The sequence below is a fragment of the Theobroma cacao genome, chromosome 3 (assembly GCF_000208745.1).
Source record: "Theobroma cacao cultivar B97-61/B2 chromosome 3, Criollo_cocoa_genome_V2, whole genome shotgun sequence".
NCBI lineage: Eukaryota > Viridiplantae > Streptophyta > Magnoliopsida > Malvales > Malvaceae > Theobroma > Theobroma cacao.
Window position 1 is genome coordinate 24,449,007 of NC_030852.1, and position 23,168 is coordinate 24,472,174.

Consider the following 23,168-nt stretch of genomic DNA (forward strand, 5'->3'; position numbering starts at 1 on the left):
TGTGTCAGATGATTATTGTAAGAGATCAGCTGCAAAGATGCATGGTTCTTTCTTATTTAGACGAGCATGCATGATTCCCATGGGAATTTGATGATGTAACTCAATGAGAATAAATTTGTGGGAGGTGGTGTCAAGAAATACTTGGCAAAAGAAAATAGGGGGTTGAGATTTTAATCATTCATTAAAATGCTGGAGCATGCCCACATTTAATGACCTTGAACATGATGATTCTCTTCTTTTTACTCAGTTGTAGTGGTTTTGCGAACTATCTGGATATTTCAGCTTCTGTTGGAGGGTTGGAAGTAAATCTTTTGAAAAGCTTTATCCATGTTGCTTCAATGATGGGCTCTACACGCAGGATGTATTTTATTCTTAATGCAAAAATTGGCCTGATGGTAGTTGGGTTCTATCATTTCACTTAAGGTTGTAGTTGCAGCAAGTTGATCTCGCCTGTTGCCAAAATTGGTAGTTGTGAATGTCATCTTGGATCATGAATATGAAAACTTTTGTGGGTTTTATTGCTCCTGGTAGTTTCACTTGATGTCTTAAGTTGCAGCAAGTTGATCTTGCCCATTGTTAAGCGTGATATTTGTTGTTGTTATCTTGGATAATGGATGAGAAAACTTTTGGCGGATCATCAAAAGCTGAGCTCTGCCCTTAAAATTTGTTATTTTCGTAGCTAGATTATTCCTTGTAGGTAAATGGCAATTCGAAAGTGGAGTGTGGTCAACTAAGACATTTTCCAGCTTGTCTAAATTCGCTGATCAAGGTACTTGAGAGTGCGTTATGGTATTTGAACCGCCCTGGCGGCTGACAACGCAAGTCTGTCCTCCTTTGCCATCAGAAATTAAGTTGTAATCCAACCTTGTCGGTCTTGGAGCAAAGGTTCTTCCAGTTTCCTCGTAGTATTGAGTCCTGCCTTCATCACCTAGCACAAAATATGTACTCGTGGATATCGGCAACATTCTGACGTTTGACTGAACATAATCGGCTTCTACAGAGCATCAGAGCCAATGAAATTTGCTCTCTACGGAAAAGGCGCCAATGTACTTTCAGTATAGCAAGCCAGCCAGCCCTTTAATTAATTAATTATTTTCTTTGGTGCAATTATGGTTTGATAATTTGGCATATTTTGGAGCCTAGTTTTCAAATAAATAAATAAAAAGGGGTGATCCAGTTTGAATCGTATGTGAGGAGGAGGCAGTTACCAAACTAGGCTTGTATCAAAACAGGTAGCCCGGTTCTGTGTCTACATGTTTCATGCCGTGAAACTAAAATTTCTTTGCAAGTTTCTCTAGCAGAAAGGCAACACAATGGCTTAACTAAATAACTAGGGATACGTTTCATTCACATAATAATGAAATAAAGACGGAATGGAGTAGTTAGTCAGCAAGAATACCAATATTTGATTGAAAAAGGTAATTTTAAAATAATAAAGGGATAAAAATATTTTTTATAATAATTTTTATTAAAATTTTTGGAATATTTAAATTCATTATCTTTTGGCAATAAATATGTTATAATTAAATTATAATTTAAAATGTTATCAATAAAGTGTTAATATGATTTTATTTTTTTTCTATTTATTTTTCTTTTTTTCTTTTCTCTTTTCTAATTTTTTGTAAATCACTGGAGATTTTACCAACGCAATGGAGTCTCTATCTGAAGCTCCGATCTATGAAGGGAGAAAAGAGGGTTTTGGTGGTGTCGTCCGATGGTAGTAGCGGAGAAGGTTTAAGGAGAGAAAGGGTGAGGTGGATGAGAAAGAGAGAGAAGAGGAGGAAAATAAAAGGGTTTTATAACATAAGTTAAGTTTTATTTTATATATATATATATATATAAGATAAGATAGTAATTTTATAAAATGATTACGAGTGCTTTTGTCAAAAAAATATTTTTAACTAATTTGGACCTGTGTGGAATATGCACAGGACGAATTTCAACTGGGTTATATTGCAACTACAACGACATGGTTTTATTACTGAGTTTGATTATTAATACCAATATCTTTAGAGTTGTTTTCGATCCACGTAGGGAGGGAGAAGGATGAAAAAGAAAAGGCAAAATTTGTTGCCTCCCAGCAACTCTAACCTCTCGACAAATAAAACGTCTATATAATACAAAGTCATTTATACCTGCAACAACCATTATCTTCTCCATTGCTGCAACTGTCTATGGAATTTGCTTAAATGCACATTCCTTTTCTAGTAATTATACTTCTTGAATAACAAGTCACCTGCAAATGCCTTCAACTTCTGCTTATAACCCACCTACACTATTCCTTCTTTACACCTTCCCTAGATGAAGTCTCTTTTTTCTTTGTAAAATCTTACTTAACGTGTGCCCTATGTGTTTGACAAATAGAAACTACGTAATAGTTCCAGTAAAGACAAGCTAGTTCACATCTATGGTTTCAATTAAAAGACAAATTAAGGACTTTCCAGAAAAGGCAGCAGGCTATATATTCTAGTAACTTAATATGCGAGGATGGTCTAAATTCCTACTTTTGCTTGCTTTTGGCTTTACGACTGAATTTAGGCAGCCTTAATTAGAAATTTACCTCATCCAAGAACAGATATCCCAATCCTCAAACGTTTTCTTGTATAAAAAGGCAGGGCTTCCCAATTCCCAAACCATTTTTCTATGGGGCCAGGCCAGCTTTCCCCTACTACTATGAATATACTATACACATTTGTATGGAAGACTAAATGAGTTCATTAACATTAAACATGCTTATCGACGCAGATATAAGCATGCTCCATATATAAAGTCTAATTGTTGAGTTTGTTTGCTAGAAGAAGCAAACCAAACCAAACCAAAGTTGCAATTTGCAACCCTTATCACATTGACTTTCCAGACATTGGAGCATAGAAAAAAGTTGCACCTTGAGGGTATTTATGCAGAGGATTTCAAGGGAAGAGACCATTTTTGGTCATGATAATTGCTTTGTCCAATTCACTTTTCCCAACTTTGGATAGAAATAGTCACGTTCGAGTTACATGCTTGCATTTCTATTTGCTTGTGTCAAAATGTATGACTGACAATGCTTTTGAATCTAGAAGTATAGATGGCAATTCAAGTAAAAGGAGAGTTGAGGATAATAAAGTCTAATGAGAATACTAGGGGCTAAACCTAAAAGTAATATACCTGGCATTTCCCATATAGATAGAACTTCTCATCATCACATGATAAAGAGCACGTCCCGCAAAACATTATTGCCGAAAGTCATACTCAGGATTAACATAACTGACATGGAAGCATCAAAATTTCAACTTCTAACAGCCAAATGAGATTAACAAAAGTAACAAAGAGACCATGATTTTCATTGCTCAAAACATTTTAGAGGTATCAACCTTTCTTCCTCTTAGCAGCACACATTTATTTAACCTGTCAAAATTTGTGTTGTCCCTAGCTCATCCTTCTTTTAATTGTAATTCTAATATGCCTACCTACCCTATAAGCATCATTAATGAATTACAAGACGGACTGAAGAGAACCTGCATTTTAAAAGGAGTAGAATATGCTTGCACAACAAGAAACTCCTGTTAGATTGCTAAACTCTCACCTTTAAAAGCCCTGATTCCTTCTTCAAGCTCTCTCTCTCAGCCACCTAAATATTCAAGCCACATGGAAGCGCCTGATTTCGAGGCGCATCGTAATCAACCTCATGCAACCCCAATTCAAAGTTTCTTTGCTTTCTGTCCCTCACAGAAAACATACACCTCTGCAGCTCACCTAAACATGCAGTCGTTGGAAATTGCTGGAAACCGTAGCGTGCAACACGGAAACTCATCTCAGCATCCTGATTCCAGCACAAATTTCTCTAGCAGATTGTCACCCAATTCTCAAGTCCATTTCCCATTCCATTTATTCTCTCCAAACTCATCATCTCTCAGCACTGAAGATGAAGGAAGAGAATACCAACCAAGCATTGTTGATGACAAGAGGCTCAGGAGAATGATATCCAACAGAGAATCCGCACGAAGATCAAGAATGCGAAAGAAGCAGCAAATTGAAGAGCTGCAGTCACAGGTTGATCAACTTCAAACAATTAATCGTCAGCTTTCACAAAAGCTCATCAATCTGCTGGAAAGCAACCACGAGACCCTCCAAGAGAATGCTCAGCTAAAAGAGAAAGTTTCTACTCTTCACATGGTACTTGCCGATGTGTTTACACCGCCGAGGAATCTGGAAGATACATCCCTCAAACATAAATCAGCTTCTTAGAGATGACGCCGCAATTCAATCGACTCTTTAGCAAGTTTCCTGGATTGACTGGTTAATCTTCGATATACCATAATAATAGAGGTATCATCTAAATTGGAGTGTGTAACAACTACTTTTGAGGTTAAAATGGATGTAAACTTGCTTTGGAGCTGAGTCCTACGGGCTTCTTTTGTTCATGTAATTTAATGTATGGAAGTCATTAGACGCCTCATGGGATTTACAGTTATAAGCATATATAGTTTAATACATGTAATAAACTCTTCAAACAGATTATGTCACGACTTATAATATTCATCAGGATTTTTCTCCATTATTGCAGTTTGTGCATTCAGCTGTTGAGTGGCATGAATAGAGAAATTCAGGGTAGAAAATCTCAATTATGAGGCTGGTAGATGAGTTTATGCTGCAATAACAAAAAGGGTACAGTTAATGTGTGAAAGGACCTGCCATCAATAGATTAAATGTTAGTTACCTGAAATCTGGCATGGTTGAAATATGATTCAGGGTTTCCCTCATCTTATTTGGCATTTTAATCAAGTTTTATGGGTTTCCTGATGAATTGGATGCTTTAGGGTGGATGAAACATATGTCTTTGCTACTTTCCTACAGAGTATGTTGTCAGATATTTTGTTGGTATTTTTTCTTTTGGGATTGTCAAAGCACATGTAGAAACAATTTCCTAGTACAAAATTGACGGGGTTGCCTAATTAAAAATGCTAAAACCAGATTATAGGTAAATTTTCGGGTTTGGAACTTGGAAGCAGATTACACGACAGCATATGAGCACCACCATAGAATGTGGTGCACAATCTGCTTGGTCATTCCTTTCTGAACTTCATGACCAGAAGATCCGCTCATCAAATTCATACCTGATAATCCAGAACAGTGAAGTAGGTGCCATCAGCTAAAAAGGGTTACCAAGATTAAGCACAGATTTTAAGTAGTCTAGAGCAGAGTATCCTAACAGATTCAACTTATGCAGTTATCTTTCCGCACATGATCGGTTGATAATGTTAGGATAACAGTAATCTTCTGACTGAAAAAGAGGAAACTGAATTCCCTATAAGAATTATTCTAGTTGAAAAAATTTTCTTACAATTATTCCATAACGTGTGAAAACCATTGTAAATCAACAATTATTATATCGTTGTTTCATTGTTGTCATGATTATTCTCATAGTTAAAATCCTGCATCCTCACCAGTCAGCAGATCCCTCTCCCAAAATAATTGGTTGAAAGTTCCTTTCATTTTGCAATGGATATGATATGATAATTGATGCTATTTGGTATATAGGTATTGACGAATGTTATTTGTTGACAGACCATGACAAATTGTAGAAAAAATTTCTGGTTTAATACTTCTAATAGCTTTTTGGTCTACATTATCCATGCTTATTTACATACTGTACCATATTTGAGAGAATTTGTGATATCAGCCATTCTTCTTGAGTGGGAACTTCCCATTTGAGATGTTGGTTGGGGTTTCTGCATCAGAATTTGAACCACCATTGGTCTGGTCCTCAAATGCATGAACTGGGTCTGCAAATGATCTAGTGCAAGGCCACCTAGACAAAGTTGTTCAAAGAAATCCAAATCTATGATTCAGCAACAGACATTCGAAGCTATGCATGTTGAAGGAAATTTCATCCTACCTGCTTGACAATATGGTCTCACTGTCTATTGTTGTTTTCTCATCAAAAATGTTGCCTGAAAGAATAAAAGGATACAAAATGTGTTCAACTCATCCACCTAATAGACACACTTAATGGGCAAATAGTATTTAATGTTCAAAGCAGAACAAAACAATAACAGCAATTTATACCTCCATAAAAGTTCTTCTTAGAGAAATACTTTGCCATCAATCGACGAGTGTAGTCAGCTTCATATTTCTTGTACTTCTCAATCTGTTCTGGATCATCAAGAACCCTGACCAAAATCAAAGCATATCATGTTACCGCTGAAATATGCCAAGCTCAAAATAGAATCATTCTTTAACCATACAAAGAAAATTCATGATGTAGCATGAATGCTGAACACACAGGTTAAAGTCAGGCAAAATATAGAGAACTACTCTTCTTTTCTATCATATGCAGAAACAAACCAACATTTGACAAAAACACCATATTTGTTGGGCATTTTATCAGTAGCAATCATGAACTAAAAGTCAGAGGCAAAGTATAAAGTGAGCTAGTTATAAAAAAAGCAGGAAGAATAAAAGCACATGCAACATATAACAACATTCAACATAAAGCTATACTTAAGTCCTGCTAGAGATAACTGTCAAAATTTTTGTTGGCCTACTGCAAATATGCATTGTATGTATTTTAATGTGAAGGAAATTTAATAGTAAATAAAATATATTAAAGGGCTGTAGGCAAGATTGTTCCATAGTTTGACATAAATTCTCTAGAATTAACACTTTGTAGGAGTGGAAAGCTGCTAGCATCACGATCTTGGTCTCATATCTGATGCTTAGCCAGTATAAATTATGAATAAGTTGTAACTGTATATGCATAATTACAAGAATAAATCATTTAGCACTGCTGCTAAGCAATAGTGATGATAAATATTCAAATATGTCCCAGTCATTCAAGTGGAACTTTTCTTTGAATTCTGCAACTGAGCATCACAGTATAATTAGTCGATCAATGCAGACTACTAGTTTTAAGCATGTGACTTCCACAATTTATCCAATTGCACTAGGAAGCCTAAAGTTCATTTATATCAGCAACTTAGATGTCTGACCTCTCCATGCATCAAGTGAGTGCACAAACAATCATCAAGCAAGGAATAAATTGAAGTGGATTCAGTCAGTGCGGATTTATGTTGGTGGTCAAACAGCACAACAAGGACAATCTAAAAGAAGAATCTGGCAGTAATCATGTGACTGAGGCCTTTATGGAGCCCCATAGACAACAAGGAAAATTATTTTTATTCTTCTGCAGATGGCCAAAGCAAATTTGAAATATGTGTGAATTTAAGTGCATGTTTGTGGCATGTGCACCAGCAGTTAATGCATGTTTCAGGATTTTTTGAGGTTGGGGAGATTGTAGGGAAGAAGATAGAATGGAGCTGTACTTGAAGTAGAGATAGAAATTAGAAAGAATTCTGACAGGTGGCAGGTTAATGAATAATGTTTAAGCACAATAGAGTTGCTATTAGACATCTAAGGATGCAGATTATTCTAATGTTGTTTATCCATAGTAAAGAAATTGTTTAAAGGGCTTAAGAATACTTGAAGGTTTCATCCTCTTTAAATGCCATAGCTACACAGACCTTGTCTAGGCAGAGCCTTCATTCACAAGAAAAATTATGAGATTATGATTTATGAGACTTTGCTTCAGTCTCTTTATACTATGGCTCTAAGTTGAAATATGGAGCTATTTGCTTCTCATGCATTTTAATCAATATAGTATGATTTGGAAAGCAATGGTATGCTCAAATGGCAAGGAACTGATGATTCACTGATGCCAAGACTGTTATTTATTCATAAATCTGCAGCTGCATACCAATCCATGAACAGTACCCACCAATCCTTTACAATAACTTGGGACCCTCAACACATTCATAACTCATAGATGCCCAATGTTATTCACTCATTGGTGACCAGCCATGTGATTAAAAGCTAAAAAGATCACAATATACACAGTGTGATCACCTAGCATTATCCACAACTGCAAATCCCAAAAGACTAATGATTCACCAATACATTTTCAGTAACTCAACTAGGATATCCATACCAGCAAAACATAATTTAAACAAAAGATGATCCAAACTGAATTATCAAGCCTCCAGAATAACACACAAACTAATGACCTATGCTGCATACAACTTAAAATACTACCTTACTTAAGCAAAAGCAGAATTCATACTTAAGAAGCAAATGAAACAGGTATAAGACAGATCTAAAACCATTCCAACTAGCATGTCATCGAATTCAGAACAAATGCTTTTCCATTTAAATAGAGGATGGAAAAAGCAGGGCAAAATATAAACATAAAATGGCAAAACCTCGTTCAACAATTTTCGTGAGAATAAAATGTAAACTTTTCGTCTAGCAAAGAGTTTTACAACCGCAGAGAAGCAGCTATCTTCAAGAATTGCTGTGCATTTATGAAGTATTGCCAAAATACCACCCAGGAATGTTCTCCTAATGACCACAACTATTTGTTATAGTACAACTTTGTTTTTCACTAAATTATTGATTTCATTTCTATCTTTTTCTTTTAAAAAAGTTCTGCTCCAAATAGACAGGGTGCTATTCACCAATTACAGCCAATTACTAGTTCAAAGATGATGCTTTTTTCTTCACAATCATCGACTTAAATGGGAAATTACAGCTTCAAAACTGGGTACAATCAGTGTTACAAGCTTTAAAGAGATATGGAGCAATTACTTCCAAGCGGCTTGTAGTGAGAAGAGGCATTGAATGAAATTTTAACTGAATTTTGAAAGTTCGCCAATTAAAAAAAAAGGGGGAAAGAGAGCAAAAAAACCTAATTAAACTGAAACAAAAATGGTAAAAGAAAAATAAAACATTTATCAAAGAGAAGTTAAACACTAAAAAAGGAAAGTTAAAAAATAAAAAAGAAAACCCACATAAAAGCTTCAAACGTAAAAAGGAGTAGAAGAAAATAGCTCACGCAAAATGATCAGCTATTTGAGGCTTTTGGTCATCGTCATTGAGCGTTCCATTTTCAGCGGCAGCATCAACCTGAGGCTGAGGGGGTACAACAGCGGTGGGAATAGTGGCGGAGGACTCAGAATGGGAGGCGGAGATGGAAGGAGGTGATGGCGGAGGAGGAGGAGAAGATGGTAGATTCGCGCTCGCCATTTTATTTTATTTTTCAAAAAGAGATATTTCTGCTTCCCCTGTGCGGGGGTTTTCTCCCGAGTGTGGGGTGATAAATGATAATAAAGCTCCACTATGGCCTTTAGGGTCCACCCGGTTATGCCTAAGTTTTGTAGCTTTAACAAATTACGACATAAATCATTCAAATTTCCCATGTCATCATATCTATTATTATATATTTAAAAAGAAGCTTAAAAAGGCTTCCTCGTTTAGCCACGTATGAACTAAGAAGACGGTCACATTTTCACGAAATAATAATTTAAAGTTTTGTAATTGATTGTTGTAGACTGTTTTAATCTGGATGTGATGAGATTTAAATTGAGTTTTTTTAATTTTTTTGACTTTTTTATTTAATGGATTTAATATGTTATGGGTTGGAATTATTTATTTCGACCTTGCAACGTTGGCTTGGTTTTGTGTTAATGAGCCATTTGAACTGAGAGAGAAAGAAAGAAAAGCGAGGAAAGTAGGGGAAAAGAACGCAAGTAATTAAAATATTAGATCAAAAAATATTTTGATAATTTTTTATTATTTAATTTGTTCTATCTATTCTGCTCTTTCTTTTTGTTGTTTTATTTAAAATCTTGATTATAAAAAATAATTAAATTATTGTTGTAGTAAACAGAGTAAAAACATGGGATAAAGAAAAAGAAAAGAAAAGAAAATATATGATTTTCAAAAAAAAGAAAAGAAAATATATAGGTGACTTGGTAAAGTTGGTGAAAAATGTTTTCATTATTTTAGGGAATAATGATTTTATAAAAAAAATAAAAAGGATATGTAATTGGGTAAATGGTGATTTCATTGGTTACAAGATAATGAATAAATTGAAAGAATATATCAACAATAATTTGATTAATATGAACAAAAAGTAAACATGTTTATGTTTTGTTAATTGTTAATATACAAACGTTGTGAATGATTTTAAAATTTATATCATTTTATATATAATTATTTAAACATTGCATTTATGTTTATAAAATAGACATATATGAATAAGGTTGTAGATAATAATTAATAATATAAATTCTTTATTTTATTTTTTTAAAATATTATAATTACCAATTTTAAGAAGATAAGATAAGTCAAGAATATGAATCTATAATATATTTTTAAAAAAATCCATTTGCTACATGTCAGTTAATAGGTATCTACATCGAGATATGAAAAAGTGGTTTAAAAGCTCTCGGAGATTTAGTTGAGAGCTTGTGATGGGTTGAGAGTTAGAGAGGTTGTATCATAGGTTTGCTGGCTTCTTATCTTTTGACAGGTGGATTCCTGACATGTGTGCAATGGACGGGTCATAACTCTAGTACTTGTAATAATGCCCTTCAAAAATCATAAAATGAAATAATGATAATAATAATTATGAGATTAATCCTTAAAAAAAGATATTAATAAGTCTGTATATTTTTTTGATTAACATAAGACAAATTTTAAAATAAATTATCAAACATATCATTTTTAAGGATTTATTAAGCACAAGCTAGCTTACATATCGTTACTCAATTTATTAAATTGACTTATCTAGTTTAATTGTAGAATAGAACTCGGCATGGATGCATTCGTTCATTCATTCATTTTGTTTTCAAAATAATTTGAGAAAATTATAAATTAAAAATATTGTATTAAATTCTTTCTCACAAGTGAGGCTTTTTGTTCTATGTATGTATTGAAGTCATAGAACGTAGCAAAGGTTTCCAATAGTCGCTAGCCGTCCAACCCTGAAAAGTGAACAGACCCCACCCCCGCCCCCTCACAGCTTAGTGAGCTCCATCAGGGAAATGAAATGTATAGGAAGTTTCTACAATGCGCGTGCGATCGAAGAGGGCGGCAACCAGAAACAACCGCCCAATATTTTACTTTCTTTCCTGGAATGGATGGAGATTTGTTGACTTGACCAATATATATATATTGTTCTATCTAACTAAAACTCAATAGCCCCTCTCCTAAGTCCATTCTATATAACAAGTTGATAATATCTAGAGTAAATCAAAATATAAAATATGGCCATTGCTAGTTCGTGAAAGGCCCGACCTCTATCTTTTTCATGGCAAAGGTTTTCCAGGCATACATTCTTTCCAAATATGTGACAAAGGTCTTCCCATTGTTAGCAAGATGTGCACCACAATTGCCACCTCCTTCACCACCATCTGCAGCTGCTGTTGACCTTGAATTGGCAGCCGAGCCGGCTGCATTGACGGTGAAAGATTCACAAAATTACTTAGCATGGGAAAAACTTATAGTAGCTTTTTGTTTGGGATCATCCCTTGAAATAGCTACCTTATTTGCTCAAATTGGTCCAGCTCGACTTCCCGTGACTTTCACCTTTCTTTCCCTTGCAATTCTATTGGCCTTCACTTGTCTCTGTGTTGGCAAATATTTTAGCAATTCCAAGTTTCTTACGATGGCTCGAATGTTGGAACAACTGGGTGGCTTTTTCGTGGTGACAGCCTTTTTCATAGCTATTGCAATTCCGTTTCCTCTGTGGCTCCAATGCTGTACGGGGGCTGTTTATAGCATCTCCTTTCTATCTATTCTAATCTACAATCTCTTTTGACTCCGTTAAGCTTGGTACATTAATTGTCGGCTGAAACGTATACGTAGTCGCATCCATTGATTGGTGATTTCTTTGGACGGAAACCATTATTCGGTTGTATATAAGTTTCAACAAAGCCATACAAATGCATTTTGGTTTGGAAAGTAATGGAGTCCCTAATTTGGACTTTCACATTTAGATGTAAGCCACCCTACGTGGCTGTTTATATTTTGTGCTATTGTTTATTAATTTACATATATTCTCATTCAAAATTTTGAGGTTCTTACATTTAATAAGACCTTCAAATATATGTTTATATCTATATTATCAATAAAAGGACGATTCGGTGTTACTATTTCAATTCCCTTCAATTGTATGCCCAAATGAATGACAAGTGTCGTTCAATTGGATGCTCTGCTTTTTATATTTTTTTTTGTTTTTTGGCATCCAAACAACGTTGTTTTGAGTTTGTCAGGTGTTGTCCTCTGCCTGTTTGTTTGATCAAAACGACGTTGTTTTGTCCTTTGGTGTGGTTAGATTGTTTTTTCCTGTCATTAGTTGAAAACGACGAATCAATTTAGGTTTTTTTTTTTCCATTTGCATCCAACGAAAAGACAAGAACAATAGAAAGTAAATCATTTTAGGTTTTTTTTTTGTTCCATTTGTATCCAACGAAAGGACAAGAACAATAGGAAGATACAGACAGTCGGAAGCCATTGACAGAAGAAATAAGGAAGACAAAAAAAGCTGAAAAGGAAGGGATGAAGAGAGGCAGTGGTTGAAAGGTTTAACGGAAGCAAAGGAGAGAGGAATATGAATTAGGGAATAAATGGTTGTATAAACATTGGGTTTGTTGTTGTGAGGTTCATCGGTTGTTTTTGGTTCGATGATGGGGAAAGAAAGGTGTGTGGATTGTTTTTGGTTAATTGTGATGGTTTTTTAGGACAAACGGTGGGTTGAGTTAGATTGTTGGCGTTTTGTTATGTTTTAAGGAGTCAACACAGGTAGTAGTTGAAGGGCTTAATAGAAGGAGTGGCGAAAGACAAAGTAATTAAAAAATGAATGGTTGAATAAGCATTGGTTTGTTGTTTTAAGGTTCATCGGTTGTTTTTGGTCGAATAATGGGGAAAGGCAGGGCAATCGATTGTTTTTGCTTGATTGCGATGCTTGGTAAGAAGAGTAGATGGGTTGGGTTAGGCTGTTAGGGTTTTGTTAGCTTTTGAAATTATGTCGTTTTGATCATTGGAAACAAGAAAAAGATAAAGAATATGTAGATTTGTATGCTCTTGCTTGGTCATGTCAGTTGTCAGTTGGCTTGACTTTTCTGTCTAACTTTTATGTTAATGCAAGGACTGCTATTGATCGGTTATTTGAGTTTGTCGGACTATTTTCCAGTTCTTTGAATTCTTTTGCCTTTTTCTATTATAAATATTATACTTATTTCTTTTTGTTTGTAAAAGACACGTTTAGCTTCTGGAATACTCTTTGCTCTTTTTGGTTTATCTACATTTTGGTTTTTGGTTTTTCTCTATTTCACCAATCTCGAAAGGTTCTATTTTTTTTCTTATTATTGTTTTTGGTTCTTGATTCATTATCAATGGTGTAATTTTTTTGTTTTGTTATTATAGTCAGATTGTTTTTATTTGTAACACAAACGTTTGCTTTCTCTAATACTATTGCTTGGTTTTCGTTTGTATATGTTCTGCTGTTTGATTTTTTTGTATTCCATCAGTTTGCAAAGATTGTACTTTTTTCTTATTATTCCTTTTTCTTCTTGACTGATTATTAGTGATTCATTTTTTTCTTTCAATAGTTTAACCTTAGTTTATGTTTTATTTCTTCTGTGTGCATATAACAATAAGTTTTACAACATACAAGCTGCAGGAATACGTTATTTTGTTTAAGTTAATTTCTCTATCATGGTTTGATTGTTCTTTAACTAATAACGAGACCTCTGTATTTTTTTAATATTTTATTATTTTGATTATTTTATATAATTTTGATATTAATCAGTTTTATGATAAGATATTTCAATGTGCAGTGTTTAAGAATTTTTTTATTATTTTGCTTTCTTTTATTCTGTCACTTTTCAAGTATTTATTGCTATATTTTGTAGCTTTGAATTGTGTGTTTGATGCATTGTACTCTTTCTTTTATTTATGATTATCATGCAATTTACGTTGGAGTTACTGTTAACATATTGAAATATTTTTTAGCTCATTTTCATGTATGATTTTGTTGTCGCAGCTTGCTGGAGTTATTGTTGAAGTATATCATTTAGATATTTAACGACTTTTTCGTAGAAAAAATATGTTAAGAGTGAGTTTCAATTATTTATTAATTGTTTATTCCTTATTTTGTTTTTTTAACTAATATAAATTAAGTGTTTCATTGTGTTGCTGCTTTATTAGTTTCACGGTAAGTATTTTATGATTATTTCTGTGTATTATTTCTTGCATTAGTAAATCTTTTTCTCTATGATTTATCTTTCACAATGATCACTATATATGAAGTTTGTTCTATACTTAAATGTTTGTTTTGTTGTTGGCATACAAGTATAGACGTCGAATACTATTTAAATGATAATGATGACTGTATACTTTTTTCCATTAATTTTTGTAACATGAGTATCGTATAATTTTCGTTACATATGTTTTGTGTGTTTCATACAAATATCTTGAGAATCATAAATAATGTTAATTAATTTATGCAACAAATATTTAATATATATTGTATATTGTATAGATATAATGTCGAATCAACATATAAGGAAAAGAGGAAGATATAAAAAAGTTAGTCAGTGTGTAAAATTTCCTGTAGGTTCATCAAATAATCTTTTTTATGTACCTTTTGTTGAAAAGTCAACTTTGATATTTTCTGTGGAAGAATATCCTATTACAAGTAGTAGTCATGTCATAAAAACTGCTAACAGAGTAGGTGGTCAAAATTAATTAAACAATAGTAATTCAGATTACTATAAACATAATACTAAGATATCTAATTTTCATTTTGAAAATCTATATGATGTTCCAATCATTGGTCATGAATCTATACAGTTTTTAGGAACATGTGATTTTCATTTTCAAAATCTATATGATGTACCTATTATGGATGATCAGTTTATGATAAGTGTTTTCTCGAGGAGAATTTGAGAAGGAAAACTTCATGTTCAAGGTATATGTATAACTTTAATAATTGTTAGGTCATGGTATACTGTTCATCTACAATTATCCAACCAATTTTTTGTTCAAATATTGTTTATCAATCTATATTTTTTTTGTTCTGTGAGAAAGATAAAAGCAATGATAGGATTATTTCTTCTCGAGTTGTACGATATGAACAAATAAATGAAAGGTCAAACCAATTAACGTTTATTGGACATACAAGTAAGTAATGTTTGAATTCTAATATGCTCTTTGTACTCTTAAATGTTAAGTCTGTAGTTTTTGTAACATATTATTTACTCTTACGAACAAAATAGGAAAACAGTATTCAACATTTAACTTTGGTGGACCAACCTGCGTTTGTCTCTTTTGTGATGCTATAATGTGGTATGAAGAAAGAATTGATACAACTCAAGTAACAACTTTTTATACATTTACATTATGATGTCAACAAGATACAGTTTGATTACCTTTATTTAATCATACACCACATTTCTTAGATGTTTTGCTAGATTACAAAGGAGATAGTAGAAGTACTAAATTTAGAGAAAACATTAATATTTACAACTCTATGTTTCAATTTACCTCTATCAGTGGTAGAATAGATAATAACATAAATAGTAGTGTCGGACCATATAAATTTAGGATCAATGGGCAAAATCATCATCGTATTGGTTCTTTACTTCCTACAATAGGACACAAACCTAAGTTTGCACAATTATATATATATGATACTGATAATGAGATATCAAATAGAATGTCTATTTTTGCACATGAAAATACCAGTAATATGATAGATAAGTGTATACTAGAAGGCAGTTTATCGTGACATTATAGTTGAGCATAAAACTAATGGACTTAAGCAAATAAGTGAGCTTCATCCCTGTTTTATGGCAATGTAACATCCTATGTTGTTCCCATATGGAGAAGAAGGATATAGATTTGATATAAATTATGTTGACTCTCCCATCAAAAAGAGACCCAAAAGAAAATAGATTTCAATGAGAGAAAATTATGCTTATGTTATTCAGCAACGAAGTTTGAACGAAAGTACATTGCTTAGAGGTGGTAGGCTCTTTCAACAGTTTATTGTCGATGTGTTTTGTGCAATATAAGAAATGAGATTACAGTTTGTTAGAAATAATCAAAAAACTTTAAAGGCAAAGGTGTATAAAGGATTGAAAGATGCTGTCTCAAGAGGTGACCTACAAGGTAATGTAGTTGGAAAACGCCTAATATTACCTGCAATGTTTACTGGAAGTGCACGCTATCTATTCCAAAATTATCAAGATGCGATGGCAATTTGTCGACACTATGGCTGTCTAGATTTGTTCATAACATTTACCTGCAATGCAAAATGGTCAGAAATCAATGAAGCTTTATGTATGATTAATGGCTAACAGGCACAAGACAGACTTGATATAGTATCGAGAGTATTCAAATTAAAGCTTTAGTACTTCATGGACGATCTGATTAAAAATAAGCATTTTGGACTAGTTTCAGTAGGTAAAGTTTTTCTATATATTGTACTTTGTTACAATATTGATTTAATTGTCAATGTTTGTTTTTATTTTCAATTATATGACGTTTATAACTTTAATGTTTTTCTATCTTTCTGTCTGCTTTAATGTTTTGTAGTTACATCTACAATTGAATTTCAAAAACATGGTCTTCCACATGTTCACATACTGCTTTGGCTACAATCTGCTGCAAAGTGTAAGAATGAGCAAATAGAATAATATCAGCTGAAATTCCAAATAAAGAACTTGATCCAGTCGGGTATGAAGCTGTTTCAAATTTTATGATGCATGGACCATGTGGTATGTTCAATCTTTCTTCTCCATGTATGGTTAAAGGTAAATGTTTAAAGTTCTTCCCAAAACAATATCAGTCAAAAACTATGCTTAATGAATATAAGTTTGTTTTCTATAGAAAAAGACAAATAATTGATAAATCATGTATTGTTGTTAAGAATAACGTCGAATTGGATAACAGATTTTTTATGGCTCTTAATGTTGATTTGGTTGTTAAATATCAAGCTCATATTAATATAGAGCTTTGCAGTAAATCAAAAGCTATTAAATATCTATTCAAATATATTAACAAGGGTCCAGACAAAGCTAGGGCAATCATTCTCAATAGTAATTTAAGTAGTAGCATAGAACAACAAGAATTACCAAACTGTTTTGACGAAATTAAAGTATACTTGGATTGTAGATATTTATCAGCCTATGAATCGTGTTGGAGAATGTTTGCATTTGATATACATCATCATCAACCAGCAGTTGAAAGATTAGTGATTCATTTACCAGATTAGCAAAATATATGCTTCAATCATGCTGATAATTTGTATGGAGTGATCCACAGGCCTGATGTCACAAAAACAATGTTCACAGAATGGATGAAAGCAAACTAGTTGTATGAAGATGCAAGACAACTAATCTATGTAGAGTTTCCAACAAAGTGGGTTTGGTCAAAATCTGAAACAGTTTGGAAGAAACGACAAAAAGGAAAATGTATTAGAAGAATTACATATGTTCATCTAGCAGTAGGGAAACTTTACTTTCTTCGGTTACTATTAAATGTTATAAGAGGTGCAAGAAGTTTTGAAGAACTAAGAACAGTGCAAGGTATACTATATTCTACATATCAAGCAGCATGTGAAGCAGTAGGACTGCTTGGAAATGACCAATAAACAGAAGCAATGAAACAAGCTTCAAAATGGGCAACCAGTGAACAGTTATGACAACTTTTTGTTTCCATTGTGATGTTCTGTGAAGTAGCTAATCCTATATTATTTTGGGAAAATACTTGAAAGTACATTAGTGAAGACAGAGAATATAAACTAAGACAAGCTTTTGGGATTGTTGAATATCAAATTCTAGAAACTGACGTGAAGAATTTTACTTTGATGACTCTAGAAAAAATTTTCAATAGAAATTGCAGTTCACTATCAGAATTTTATCTGCCACTCCCAACAAAAGGTTCTTTGTACACACTGCAAAACAGATTAATTCATGAAGAAGTCAATTACAATTTGGAGGAACTTTTGAAGGAACATTTATAGTGTCTGTCAAATCTCAATTCTGAACAATTGAATGTTTACAAGGCTATGGAAAAATCTGTTGAAAACAATGAAGGTCAGATGCTGTTTGTTTATAGACATGGTGGTACAGGAAAAACATATTTATAGAATACAATAATATCAGGAATTAGATCAATGGAAAAAATTGTTTTTGTTGTAGCTTCATCTGAAATTGCATCTTTGCTACTACCAGGAGGAAGAACAACACATTCCAGATTCAAAATTCCATTAAATATTGACGAATGTTCAACATGCTAGATAAAAAGAGGTACACAACTTGCTTCATTAATTGAAAATACTAGTCTAATTGTTTGGGATGAAGCTCCAATGATTCACAGATTTTGCTTTGAAGCTGTGAATAAAAGCTTACAAGTATACTCACTGATAATTGTCTAGAAACTGAGAATAAGGCATTTGGTGGAAAGATTGTGCTATTAGGAAGAGATTTCAGACAAATATTGCTTGTTGTCGAAGTTGGAACAAGATCAGACATTGTGAATGCATCAATGAATGAGTCACTATTATGGAAAAATTACTGTATATATGAATTGAAGACAAACATAAGACTTTTACGGTGTAATTTTGATGAACATATGTCAGTTAAAATCCTACTACTTAAGCATACATATCGAATAGATAGTATATTAGCAAACAGAGTATTGATCCCATAAGGAATTGATCTAAAATTTTACTAAGTACTAAAATTATAACAATTTAATCTTATCCAAACAATCAAATTTGAATAATTAAATTAATTAACTAAAACTAATTAACCAAACTTTATACTAAAAAGAAAAATCAAAGCAACAATATAATTGGGTAAAAATCAAATCAAACAAGCCTAAGATTACAATATCCCTCACACTTCATCTAAATCTTACCTTTTTTCCTTAACTTATTTTAAGGGGTTGAATTGCTAACCTAGAGTCCTAAATTATTTATGAGGGTCTCCTAACTCATCCTATAAAAATATCTATTTTAATCAAAACACTATATCCTTATGTGAATTGAAATTAAAACAGATTCATTAAGTTCAGGTTCTAATTTGGCTACATATGGCTTATAGATATATCTCTATCTTATAGTCAAATCAATTAATATGATCATATGCTATCCCAATTTCAGTATACTCTAAACTCCCTTTCCCAAGTTTGTTTAGATTCCTAAATCAATTTAATTAGTGGCCAAGCAATTAAAAGTATTAAGAACAAATTGGAATAAACAATTCAAATCCCTTTAAAAATAAGTAACAAAGAGATTAAAAACTTAGATTTCATGTGAGTTCAATTGCAATCTTAGAAAAAGAAAATTAGCTACTCATAATTGTAAAAACAAATAACATTATAATAAATTCAACCATTGAGAATAACAAGAAAAATAAAACCCAAGGAAGAAAATAAAACAATATTTGTCGCCTTGATCTCCAAGTTTCAGCCTTAACTTCTAGCTTCTTGAATCTCTCAAAAGTTCTCCCATTTTGAAGTTATTAAACATATCCTATTTACACTAATAAGCTTAACCTAAAGTTCCTTAAGCTGACCTAGGGTTTAATTGAGCTTAAAAGTGTAATGAGAGGCCCAAAAATCAATTGTCAATCTTTACAAATTTTCATTCCCGATACAGTACATCCAGTTATTTTCTGATGTGATTTTCTCTATCTTCGAGGCAGAACTGGCAAAGTGATCTTCACAAAAGTTGTAGCTCTGTCTTTTAGCTTTCCAATGGTCTAAGAATCGTATCATTTGGAGTTTTGTAACTCGAGATATGGCCAAAATACTGAAGCATATGCAAACAGATTCTAGGTCTTACAACACCTTACTTTTCAAAATTAAGCCCAATCACTTTTAATCCTACAAAAGAAATATAAAAACTAATAAATAATAACCAAATTAAAAAAATAACATAAAATTAAAATAACTAACTTAAAAGTAACCTAATTATAAAAAAAACTAAAAATACGTAAATTATAATTAAAAATTTAGGACTTAGCTAATATTTCATAACAAAATTGGACTAAAATAATTCTATAAAATAGAATTATCAACATATCAGATTTGAAATTTCAAGTTTTGCTCAATGGTTACTAGACATAGGAAACGAAAACATTCCGGCCTCTAACTATGAAGATGAAGATGAACCATGTTGGATTTGAATACCAAATGATTTATTGTTACCATTTATTGAAAATTCGATAGAAACTATTGTCTCAGCTGTATATAACCAACTACAAGAAAAGTTTGCAGACTTAGACTTCCTGAAACAAAGGTCAATTATCACTCCCTATAATGAAACTGTTGATCTTATAAAGTCATATGTGCTTAATTTGATTCCAGGTAGATTGAAGTCATATTTCAACATCAACCAAATATCAAAATCTGCAAACCATTCGATAGAGCATGAATTGTTATATCCTGTAGATTTTTTAAACTCATTTAACTTCCCTGAAATTCCTAATCATCAGCTTGATTTGAAGGTAAGTACAATTGTTATGTTATTGAGAAACGTAAAGCAAAGTGCTGGACTTTGCAACGGAATTAGAATTCTGATTACTCAGCTAGCTCCTAATGTCATAAAAGGCAAAATAACGTCAAGATGTTATGCAGGTAACATAATATTTATACCGAGGATAGTACTAACAATCAAGCAAGAAAAATGGCCTTTTGTATTCCAAAGAAAACAATTTCTAGTTAAGTTATGTTATACCATGACAATAAATAAAAGTCAAGGACAAACTCTTGACACTGTAGGTTTGTACTTACCAAAACCTGTTTTTACGCATGGTCAATTGTATGTAGCATTATCAAGAGTTACATCACAAAAAGGGTTGAAAATCTTGATTGTGAATGAAGACAAACAACGATCAAATCAAACAAAAAATATAGTCTACAGAGAAATTTTTGATAACCTACAATCAGGTCATCATAATTTCCTCCTCTCTTTAAGACAGTTCTCTATGTTTCTTTCTTATGTTATACTTCGTTGATTACAGACTCATTCTTTTTGACATTTATAGTAGCTTATTTTCTGTACTATTTCCTGTACAAATTGTTGGTTTCATTAACATCTTTTTGTTTATTATACTTGAATATTATTATTCATTTTAAGTATAAAATAAATTCTTATATTCCATACTCGTACAACCTAATGTCTATAATTGCCAACTCCATTGATTATAATCTTTACCAATTATGATTACTGTTTCAATTGAAAAATAATTATCTTTTTCCATTCTACTTTTGCAAGAAGAAATGGATCATGAATATCTTACTGATTTATAGTTGTTCAAACCACCAACACCAATCAAAGTTAAGATTCTTAGGATTTGAAAATCTACAACTCTTGATAATCTAGAAAATCTACTCAGTCTTGACTTTTTAATTGCTGATGTAAAGGTAAATTTCACAACACCATCTTCTTTGCTTGATCGTAAACTACAATATATCAAACAGTAAAACAAGTTTTAAACTTAATCATTATTCCTACTGATAGAAAAATGTTATGCAATCAATGATTAGAGGTTTTGATGCACCTTTGTTTATACCAATCTTGAAAAAAGGTGATGTCTATCTCATTGATAAATATCAAGTTATGAAATCAAAGCACAACTTCAATGTTCTTCTTGGAGATTTGATAATAGTTTTTATTAAGAATGTTAGAAGTCAAAGAAATTGTTAAAGACAACACTCAATATCTAGACTACCACTTTAACCTTGTTGACTTCAAAGATCTTCTTGATAAGATATATAAAAAAAAAAAAAATCTTGACAGGTAACCTTAAAAATACTTCAAAATCTTAGTTTATTTTACAACAGCTTTTCTCACTTTTTCCTAATTGTTTTTACATCAAATAACAACAAATGTTATTGGCATTGTTACAACAATAACACCTGTAACAAAAGTGCAACTAAACAATAGAGATGTTCCTGTACAAAAACGAGATATCTACATTCAAAGTGTAAGGTAAATGAAAAATACTATTAACTCTAAAATTTTCAGAATTGTACTACAACAATTTTATAACTAATAACTATCACTTTTTCATGACTTCATACAGTTGTGAGAGCTTAAAAGTTATGTTGTATGGAGATAAAGCGTTATCCATACAAGAACAAGAAATACTACAAAGAAACACAAATGTTGTGCTTGCATTTACTGGATTGATGATCAAAACTTACATGCGTGAGTATATCTCATATCACCATTATACTAATAGCATTGCATATTGTACATAGAAAATATACTAACAAATAAGTGTTGCCAATTTGTAGGATCACTGTATGCATCATCTTGCTCAGCAACAAGAATATACATTGATCCTAAAATTCTAGAGGTCCATGAACTCAAACAAAGGTAATGTCATTACCACTTTTCTCATTACATTCAATAATAAACATTAACATTAGCAGAAAAAAAAAAAACTAACAATACATCACTAATTATTAGATACCAAAAACAACCCATACAAGCAGACCTTCAACTGTTGGAAACATGCACTCAAAGTCACTCTGCACAACAATCCATAGTGCCAGACATTCATGTAGCTGATTTGCTAGCAATTGAACCAAAAAAGACATTAGTAAAATATACTTCTACTTTTTTCTATCAAACAAACAAAAATTAGTAGTTTAATATCCTTAATAAACCAAAAATCATACTGTTTTTCACATGCGCGCAATATTGTTTTTGAAAATGACAGAATATGAAGTTTCAGCTCACTACAAACATTATTGATGTTCAAGCACTAAACGGATGGTACTACAATGCCTACAATCAATGTGCAGCAGGTTTGCGATTCTGTGCTGGCAAATTTTGGTGCTCAATCCATGACGAAAAAACACCAGTTCTAACGTAAGTACCTTTAAAGTTTCTTGCAACTGATATTACTAAAAAATATATTCTTATAAATTGTATAAATCACACAAATTTTCAACTTTCATTACAAAAGGATTCTGGAACTAACAGTTGAAGATCTAACTGGAAAAATTCAACTGCTTGCTTTTGGTTAGCAATCTAAAAAACTAATCAGTGCTACCATTGGTGAGTTAGCTGCAATCAAAACAATAGACAAAATGGTGCTTCCACCTCCTGTCAAAGCACTGATCAATACAAGAAAAACATTCAAAGTTGGCCTTACAGGAAAAGCAATTGAAGCTAAACTCACAATTTTCAAAATCTTTGACTTTGCCAACCCTACAGAAACCTCAACTAAAACATCCAAAATGCACAAAGGAACAACATCAGTAAATGAACAACCTACATGTTTCCAACCATCACCGCTAACAATCCAGGACACCTAATTGGA

At 32.4% G+C, this 23,168-nt stretch overlaps 2 protein-coding genes across 3 annotated transcripts; one reads left to right on the forward strand and one right to left on the reverse strand.

Moving 5' to 3' along the window:
* LOC18604921 (basic leucine zipper 8) lies at window positions 3,297–4,837 on the forward strand. The gene has a single exon (XM_007037627.2). It carries the CDS (start codon window positions 3,628–3,630, stop codon window positions 4,225–4,227), a length of 600 nt encoding a protein of 199 aa, XP_007037689.2. The 5' UTR covers window positions 3,297–3,627; the 3' UTR covers window positions 4,228–4,837.
* LOC18604922 (proline-, glutamic acid- and leucine-rich protein 1) lies at window positions 4,908–9,195 on the reverse strand. 2 transcript variants are annotated; one of them, XM_018116635.1, is made up of 5 exons: window positions 8,870–9,195; window positions 6,049–6,152; window positions 5,879–5,933; window positions 5,636–5,791; window positions 4,908–5,096 (listed from the first exon to the last, which is right to left on the reverse strand). In XM_018116635.1, exons 1-4 carry the CDS (start codon window positions 9,058–9,060, stop codon window positions 5,659–5,661), a joined length of 483 nt encoding a protein of 160 aa, XP_017972124.1. In that variant the 5' UTR covers window positions 9,061–9,195; the 3' UTR covers window positions 4,908–5,096; window positions 5,636–5,658. The 2 variants fall into 2 exon arrangements, with proteins under 2 accessions (XP_017972124.1, XP_017972123.1); XM_018116634.1 differs by lacking the exon at window positions 4,908–5,096 and having other exon boundaries at window positions 5,489–5,791.

What these genes read in the sequence shown, in the direction of transcription:
- LOC18604922 (XM_018116635.1), bottom strand. Translation starts at nt 9,060, where the DNA reads ATGGCGAGCGCGAATCTACCATCTTCTCCTCCTCCTCCGCCATCACCT. An exon ending in TAAGAAGAACTTTTATGGAG is followed by an intron (nt 5,934 to 6,048) that starts GTATAAATTGCT and finishes TTATTCTTTCAG; the next exon opens with GCAACATTTTTGATGAGAAA. An exon ending in GAGACCATATTGTCAAGCAG is followed by an intron (nt 5,792 to 5,878) that starts GTAGGATGAAAT and finishes AACTTTGTCTAG; the next exon opens with GTGGCCTTGCACTAGATCAT.
- LOC18604921 (XM_007037627.2), top strand. Translation starts at nt 3,628, where the DNA reads ATGGAAGCGCCTGATTTCGAGGCGCATCGTAATCAACCTCATGCAACC.